The sequence below is a fragment of the Cyprinodon variegatus genome, unplaced genomic scaffold (assembly GCF_000732505.1).
Source record: "Cyprinodon variegatus isolate N-32 unplaced genomic scaffold, C_variegatus-1.0 Scaffold266, whole genome shotgun sequence".
Taxonomy (NCBI): Eukaryota; Metazoa; Chordata; class Actinopteri; order Cyprinodontiformes; family Cyprinodontidae; genus Cyprinodon; species Cyprinodon variegatus.
Genome location: NW_015150719.1, coordinates 419,934 through 429,036, shown reverse-complemented (window position 1 = coordinate 429,036; position 9,103 = coordinate 419,934). Strand labels below are relative to the sequence as shown.

General features: G+C 38.1%; 2 protein-coding genes across 3 annotated transcripts in view; both read left to right on the top strand.

Annotated features, from left to right (window-relative positions):
- Window positions 1-7,581, top strand: part of LOC107089795 (mitogen-activated protein kinase kinase kinase 7-like) — a 79,980-nt gene extending 72,399 nt beyond the window's left edge. Inside the window, exon 14 of the mRNA XM_015382766.1 lies at window positions 7,411-7,581. Coding sequence (XP_015238252.1) covers window positions 7,411-7,581 — 171 coding nt within the window. The remainder of the gene's footprint in view (window positions 1-7,410) is intronic.
- bach2 (BTB and CNC homology 1, basic leucine zipper transcription factor 2) overlaps window positions 6,681-9,103 on the top strand; it is a 112,701-nt gene continuing 110,278 nt past the window's right edge. The window contains exon 1 of one of the 2 annotated variants that reach the window (XM_015382776.1): window positions 6,681-7,078. The gene's annotated coding sequence lies outside the window, so the exon portion shown is untranslated. The remainder of the gene's footprint in view (window positions 7,079-9,103) is intronic. The other variant, XM_015382775.1, reaches the window with a different exon arrangement.

The following is a 9,103-nucleotide window of genomic DNA, read 5'->3' as shown; positions in this document are numbered from 1 at the left end:
AAATGTAAATTGTCTTGTTCCATTGGAGAAGTGTCTATTTTACCTCCTCAATACAAGAACAAATGCACTTATTTTAAGAAAAAATGACTTCTCTAGATTTAGATTTTTTCTAATTTGGTTGTATTAACCATACATGTAAGCAGAGTTTTATGGGGCCCCCAGGAACTTGGGGCCCTAGGCATCTCCCTACTATTTTCTAATGGTAAATCCCTGCCCTGTCTACTGTCTCCATCGAAAGTCTCCATCTAACATTCAATGAGTCTTATCCTGTTCTGACTCCTGTTAACAAGCTAAATTAAAGTGAAGCTAAAGAATATTTTCATTGCATTTCCTGTGAGGTGTCAGTTTCACTAACCTTGCATACGATTGAAAGTGCAGTATGACTCTGTCACTTCCTCTGCACTTTGATGTCTTCTTCATGCTTATAGTAAAAAGCCTGTTAGCAGAATTGTTTTGATGTCAGCAGAGGCACCGTGTCAAATTGCCAGTTGAACACGTTATGCAGCACACGGAGCTGCTCTCTTAGCGCCAGTCATGGAATGTCCAGAGAAAAGTGAGCATTGCTAAGAGGAGCAAGCTGTCTGCTGCGTGATGATAATTCATAATTACATGCACCCCCCCTGAGGGCAGTTTCCTACATTGGAAATGAAAACATCTCTAGTGAGTGGGTTTTTTTGTTCGAATAACATGTGAGCTCTATTCAACAAAAACATGCCTCTGTCAGTGATTGGTGTTTAAAGGAGCTGCATACTCCAGATTATGAAACGCATAGATATTTGCATTTCTCTTTTTTGACGTGGCTTGTTTTGACATCAGAAAACTGAAAACCTGAACTGAAACATGACTGTGTCACAGTCCCCAGGATAAACATCTCTGCTCGCATCTCTTTTCTTCCTCTTCTTCATTTATTTCTGTTCAATAGGATCCAACAATAACATTTTGCTATCGAATACCAAAGATAAAATCAAGTTTTGTTTCTGTGTTAATATATCTCGCCAGCAGAATGTTTCTCATTTTTTAGCTGAGTTATGTTTCATCCCTGATTAAAGAAAATAAATATTTACACTGAGTAGTTCAGGTAATTCCATGTCAAATACCAATCTACCAGGAGGAGATTTTAGACAAATGGCTGCAGATTATAGGATTAAGGAAACTCATGCTCTCTACTCTACCTGCAATAACAACATGTTTATGTTTGCGTTACATGCAGAACTTTCTCCGCTTCCAGCAAAGCAGTCATGTTTAGGAATAACTTGCTCAGCTGCTCCACATGCTGCAGATATTAGCACAGGGAGGTTAAGGAAATATCTCACATTAGCGGAGAAGATGCTCAATAGAAGGTTATTGAGGGATTGTTTAGTGGATAAATGATAAAAAGATCAATCCTGGATCATAAAGAAATATTTTTAGAGAAGGGTTCAAATGTTTCTTTCAATTATCCAATATTTCATATTATTAGCAGATTTTTATTTGCTCAGAAATTATCCATGCTAATATTTTCTATTGTTCCTTATCTTTCTGTAAAAGGTTGGTTGTTCTTTTTCTTAAACACGGATAGATATGCAGGTTTGTTTGGCTTTATAATCAAATTAATTTGATTTCATTTAAGCTCATCATTTTGATACATTTCTGTTCATTTTTTTAAAAACATCTCACTGTACAGTTGTGCAAATTTGTTTAAATCTTTCTGCCTTTTTTGCACTTAAGTTAGTAAACAACAATATTCTATTCTATTTTATTCTATTCTATTCTTTTTTATTTTTGTTTTTTTTTATTCTGTTTTGTTTTATTGTATTCTTTTTTTTTTTAGTTTATTTTATTCTAATTTTGTTTTGTTTTATTCTATTTTATTTTCTTCTCTTTTTTTTTATTTTATTCTATTTTATTTTTATTTTGTTTTTTTTTTTCTATTCTATTCTATCTTATTGTATTCTATTATTTTTTAGTTTACTTTATTCTAATATATTCTTGTTTTATTCTATTCTATTTTAGTCTCTTCTATTTTATCTTATTCTATTATATTATATTTTATTTTGTTCTATTTTATTCATTTCTTTTCTATTCTTTTTTATCGTATTTTATTTTATTCTATTCTATTTTATTCTGTTCTATTCTATTTGATGTTATTCTATTCTATCTTATTTTATTCTATTGTATTTTATTTTGCTCTTATTATATTCTATTCTATTCTGTTCTATTTTATTGTATAAAAAGGAACAAAAAGCAGAAATAAAAAAATAGAAACATCGTAAATAGTATGAGGTCGTATCACATTTGGTGATCACATTTTTACTGTTTTTGTATTTACAGATAAAGTTTAATGAACAAATGAGCAACATTTTCAGGCTTCCTCTAACAAGATCAAAGCAAAACATTACAATAAAGAAACTTTATAAAATCAATAAAAGTACAGATTCCAAATCATTTCCTTAGATTCCAGAAGTAAGATACAAATCCACATGTGAAGGTAAAATCAATGATGCAGTAAGGAAGTGTTTTTAGAAATGTCTGCTTCACCATGTATTTGGAAATAAAACAATTAAATAAAAAAAGCCAAATAGTTTCTTTATAACAGCCTCGCAGAAGCTGCTCACCAACAGACCGGCAGGCTGAATAGATCACCAGATCCACGGATGATGTCATTAGCTCTTCCCTACACGCCGCCCACTCCCACCTGGACCAAAACATTATGAATAAATACCCTCTATGCTGAACATCATCATCCTCCAGTTCTCTGCCTTTAATGTGTTTGCCACCCGATCTACAGGGCAGAGGGAGAGAGTCACCTGCCAAATGTCTCCAGAGATCAGCGATGGGAGGATCTTATGTCAGATTTATGTAAAACAATATAATCAGTGAAGAATGCATTCAGCTGAAGAGACTGATGGTACTGATACCAGCTTCCAGGTCAGGATGTATCACTGCTGGAACGTTTTTCATGCACTGCTCGGTTTGGGGCTCTGCATCAACACGATTAGGCTTGTAAAAATAATCAAAACTACCAAAAAAATTATTTTTAAAAATAAAAGTGATCATAAAATTTATCTGATTTCCCCCACTGAAAAAAATGTAATCAAAGTCATTTTTTTCTTAAAATAAATGCATTTTCCTTTTAAAAAAACGAATAAAAACCTTTATTTTTAGCAGAACTTAAAACTGTTAACCTTTTATAATTATTCCACCAATTTATTCATATTTACTTTACAATGATGTTTAGTTTTTTTTTTCTTTTACCTTTTTTAATTGATTTTACCTGCACTGAAAAAACAATCTAGAAATAAGTAAAAATGTCCTAAATTAAGTGTATTTACCCTGAATCTGAGTAGGTAAATGAGAAAATGTGCCAATAGTATTAGTATTTTTAGTTTTAAAATAAGATAATTAGATAATATGCACTTGAAATAATACAAAGCAATTGTGTTTAAATCTAAATTGTCTTGTTCCATTTGCAAAATGTCTTTTTTTTACCTCTTAAATTCACAAACAAATGCAATTATGTTAAGAAAAAATGACTTATCTAGATTACATTTTTTTCCAGTGTGTAGCACTTTGAGATTTCTTTTAAATGTAAGGTGCTTTACAAATAAAATGTATTATTATTATTAAGTGAGACACTTTACAACAGAGTAAGTTTATATAATATACATTCAAAATAACAAAAATAACACATGCAATCTCTTATTTCAAGGGCATATTATCTAATTATCTTGTTTTAAGGGTAAACATACTGCACAGTTGAAACATCTTATTTATCTACTAAAATTCTATTTTTTTAATGAATTGAATTAAGCATAAATACAGTTATTTTAAGAAAGTTTTACTCGTTTTTAAATCGTTGTTGTGGTGCTGAAATGTCATTCATGGCTGAGAGGAAATAATCATAATAATAATAATAAACTCAGCTAACATGTAGAGAATATCTGGGATAAACCTGTGCTCCTGCTGTTTGGGGCTGAAGGCTCAGAATCAGTTAGATATAAATGTACAAACACACACATACAGGGCTCCTTTCTTCTGTGGCTCTCAATAAATCCAGAATATATCTGTCAGCAGGCAGCCCCACTAGCGTCTAAATAATGGAGCAACAATTCTACCCTCACCGTTTGAACCTTCCCTGCTGATTATAGCTGATCATGACAGAAAAATGATCAGAAACAGAAAAATAAAGCTGGCTGCTTCCGAATCAATTTACATGAATTCTTCATTATGAAGAACATTATCAGACTGTTAGTCAGACCGCTGCAGCAGATCCTGCCTGACTATTAACGTATACAACTCCTCTAGAAAAATAAAAAATAAAAAACAGTAACAACTATAGAAAGCACTTTGGCATCGAATAAATTAGATCCTTGTTTGCACTGTAAAAATGTGTTTGAATGAACCAGATTTGTGTTGACATTGAACCAAAAACAATTATAAAATAAAATAATCCTGCTTTTGTTCCTGTGAAATTATCTCACACCTTCAAATCATATATAAAATGCTGTTAAATTGCAGTATTGTTTTTTCCTGATTGAGGAAATAGAAATATTATTATTAATAATAATAATAATACATTTCATTTATATTGCACTTTCCATCAAAAGATCTCAAAGTACTACAGGTAAAAAAGAGAAAAGAATAAAAAACTATTTTTTGAAGAGAGAAAAACATCTAAAGGGAACCAAAGAAATGTTTTAAAACACTGAGTGGATTAAGGAGCCCTCAGGTTGTCAGGGTGGGCATTCCACAGATGATGGGCAGCAGCAGCACTAAATGCCCTCTCTCTGATAGACTGGAGCAAATACTGTAATTAACAATACAGTATATTCTGCTCCTAGGGCTCCAGGTACTTAGAGATTCCCTTCCATACAGAAATCTTCAGCTACCACAGCATACATGTCAGATTGAATAACACTGTCATGGTCCTGGCACTGGTGGCTGGCTTGATGCTCGTTCCATTCACCTGTTTAACTCTGCCTGGTTTCTCATTACTGCGTATCTGATCCACCTGTTTCCAGCTCCTATATATGCTGCATGTTTCCAGCTGCCAGTGCCAGATTATCCAAGCTGTTCCCTGTGAGTTACTCTTGTTGTTCTGACCTGTTTCAACCCTGTGGATCCTGAGTTTGCTTTCCCCTGTCTGCTCTTTAATCTGCTCTGTTCTGGATTGATTCCTGGATTCTAATGGTTTACCGTAGCTGGACTGTTCTTCTGACCTCGGCTTGGATTCCCCCTCTATACCTCATCGGCTCTCTGATCTTCTGGTCTGTGAACTTGGTTCTGCTTTCCCTTCAGGACTCTGTTGCCCCTCTGCGTCGGCTGGCATCAGCTCCTCTGAAACAGGTCAGTGAATATTTTCTCTTAATCGTTATCAGCCGTTATTATTAGTCACTGACCTGAGTTTCTGTTCCTACAGAGGATCCAGTTTATCCACTCCAGCTGACGAGCAGCCGCACGCTGAGTGTTCAATAAAGACTAGTTTTGAACTCATCCAGCTCTGTCTGCTTTCAATATTGGGTCCAAGGTTTTGAGCCTATAACAAATACTACTTATACTTCAGCGATAGTATCAAGGTGTTACTTTATTTATCTATTATACTATATCCGTTGTTTTTTTCTGTTCTTTTTACATCAGGTGATGAAGCAGACTGAAGACTTTTTATTATTATCACCCTTTTATTTATTTATTTCATATTTTCTCCTTCTTCCTGTCCTACCTACATTACAGTGTCCATATAATCTGTAATTCTCCCTGCATAATTATAATAAAGCAATTTATATGCATAAGTCAAGCGGAACACTATGGTGATAACCCTACTGCTCCACTTGTGAAAGTAAAATCTGTTGGGCTCTCTTTGGCATCAAGATAATTATTCTTATTGATAGACAGGACTACGGAAGAGGATTAGAGCCACTGAAAAAGTAAACAAAAGTTAAATGATTTTTTTTTTTTTATCAGTTTATTGTGTAATGAAAGTCAGAATTCTGACTTTAATCTTATAATTCTGATTGAATTCAGTCAGCTAACAAACACGTCTGATTTAGAGACTAGCTGTCTGGTTTTAATCACCTTCTGCTCTTCCATTATTGAAATAGCATCATGTAAAGTTGCCTAATTCCCTCATTTTCCACCAAAGTGTTACTGTTCTTCCCAAACAGCTCACATCGGTCAGTGAAGCTGAGTGCTCCACATCTCTACCTCCATGGTTCCCATCTACATTCAGAATTCTGACTTTTTTTTCGCATATTAGAAAGAAATAATATTTAAAAATTAGTTAATTTTTTTTCCAGTGGCTCTAACCCTCTTCCGTACAGGACACTGTTAAAAAAATAAACACAATCAATAACAGTATTTTCTGGTCCTTATGTAGCTATAAATTAAAATTACATTTATAAATCAGGAGGAGTTGTGATGATTTTAGTTTTTCTTTTAAATTGTAACTACTGTAATATGAAACAGTAGTACTACAGTACTACTATAGTACTACTACTGCTGATAGTTTTCCTCCTGCTGGCAGCATGTAAACAGAGAAATGTATTGTGTCATCATTTACTGTCACGGTCCCGCTGGAGGAGGAGGAGGAGGGGTCAGTGGGGGGTGGGATTTAAGGCAGCGGCCAGCAGGGCGATTCTCGAAGCTCCACTGCGGCCGTTCCCGGAGTGCGCGCGCGCCTCCCGCCCACAGCAACGCTAAAGCGACCGCGCGCCTACGATGTTGTGAATGAGGGAGTGGGGTGACGTCAGCGGCCGAATGTCAACAATGTAGCCACTGAGAGGAGGCGTTCCAGTTGAGAGTAACAAACAGCGGAGACGGAGCGGCACGCCGCGGAGGATCACACGGATACACACGCGCGCGCGCGCACCTCCACAACAGACCGTAGAATTAAAGACGGGCTTGTTTTTTTTATTTTTTTAACGCGGTTCCTTTAAGCTCCAGAGAAGAAAGAAACAGGCTGGTTGCGGCAACTGGGGAAGAAGTGGCCTTCTGCAGCCGAGAGGCTTTGAGGAAACGAGCAGCAGCGAGGAGGCATCATGTGAAAGAAGTTCAATGGAAACGGACCGAAGGGCTGGAACAGCAGAGGAATAGAAAGTAAAAGGTAAGCGCGTCCATTCACGCCTGGCTGTGTTCATGTGCCTCCCTGCTCCTAATCTCAGCCTCCCCGTTCATTGGTGATGCTGCCAACGGCGAGTTGCAAACTTGCATAAGTGTCAGAGCGGTGGCCTCCAAGCGCGCGCCACTTTTCTCTACTTATGTGGACAAAAAAAAGTCAATTAATAAGAAAAAAAAAGTAGAAGGGGGGAAACCGCACGCGCAAATGGTGAAAGCCTGGCGTGCGGTGCGAATCTGGAGAGGGTGTAATGTGTAGGGGTGTGAAGGCGGCTTTAGGAGTGAAACACTCCTCAGCACCACATCCTGTTGTGCTTTCAGTCAATCCTCCGCGAGCGCAGCCCGTTTTCCTCCGCTGCTGGAGGACTCCCTGCGCCGCAGATCCAGGATCAGCTCCGCCGGACAGCAGATGCTGATCACCGACCCTGCAGCGTCATTAAACCCCCCCTCAGTCAGGAAACCTGGAAGTTCACCATCACACTCATTCACTAGTATTTTATAAATACTGGCTTTTAAAATCCCAGATCATGTCATGCACTCTTCCTCTTTCTTGTGTGGTCATAGACGCACGCGCGCGCGCGCACATGCAGGACTGTATTTGCTGCGTAAGGAGCGCGAGCCAGCCTGGATTGGACTCACTCCGCTCCTTTCTCTGCAGGATCTCTGGGAAGTGGAGCCTTATTTTCACCGCAGCGCTTTCTCTGCTGTTAAAAGCAGATGTGGAGCAGGTCCCCACGCCCACGGAGGCTCACAGACACTCCACCAGAGGCTCTTATTAGACAAGCGGTGACTGTCAGAAAAACACGCGCCCGTCTTGCATTGTCATGTGTGGATGCTGCAGTCAGTTCCTTCATTCAGCCTCATCATGGTGTCAGTGGGAGGGGGGGGTCTTCTCTGGTGGCTTTGTTCACTTTCTTATGGAATAAAAAAAAAAAAGGATGCATGTATATGCGCGCGCACGGCCCGCGTGCACACGCGTGATTGTGGGAATTTACTCATTTTTTAATGAGGAAGGATCATGGCTGCTCTGCTGCCTGATCGGGTTGACCTCTGCAGTGACTGATTCAGAGTGATGCTGCCATGGAGGCAGTGATGCAGCAGCAGCGGTGGCATCCTCAGCATCCTTTGTCTGCTTTAATGCTGATGCAACACAAAGTAATGAGGGGGGGATGATGCCCACTCCTCATCCTCCTTACCTTCCCCGGTCAGGGTCCACCATCCACCTACCGCTGCGTGGGCCGCGCTAATGAGGATGTAATCAGAGTCATTTTAAAAGGCGGCTGACGTAGAAATGCTTGATGACACGGAGCTGTCTTCACAGCACGTGCGTGGCGGCGGCACTCATGCGCAGTTCCACGCACAGAGTCCTTTGTTCTGTACAGTATAGCCCCCCCATCTCCTTTCTTCTTTGCCCATCTCCTGCAGGCTGCTGCAGAACAGTGACTCAGATAAATGTCATCCAAAGCCTGATGGCAGCTTTTAATAAAAATACAGGAAAAACATTCAAACCAAACGAGTCACATCTTGTGTTAGATTAAAATCATCAGTCTTAATCTACATGTTTATAATTTTTGGAAAACTTTTTGTTCAGTTCGTTTGAATTTTATTTATGCTCAAAGGGAAAAATCTAAACGCAGAAGATTTTCACTTTTTAGTCCAAAATCATTGGATTAAAAGTGAACTGGTTTTGTTCTTTTTAAAAGCACAGTGTGGATTTAGGTCATCACAAGATATGTGTTTGCTGAGAGTCTCTCTGAGGAAAACAGCTGATTTCCTTGAATCTTCAGTTCCATGCACTCCTCCTTAAACTGGGGAGGAGTTACAGACCGCCTCTGGATGGACGGCAGTCTGCTTCAGCTGGCAACTTCTGATGAAGAGAGAGAAACAAACACAAACAAAAAAACATATAAAAAGTTAAAACTTGATTCAAACTAGTCTAGTTAAACACACCAGATACATTTACCATATCTCAAATCCTTATTAAGCTTTTACAATTGGAACCATTCACAATTTC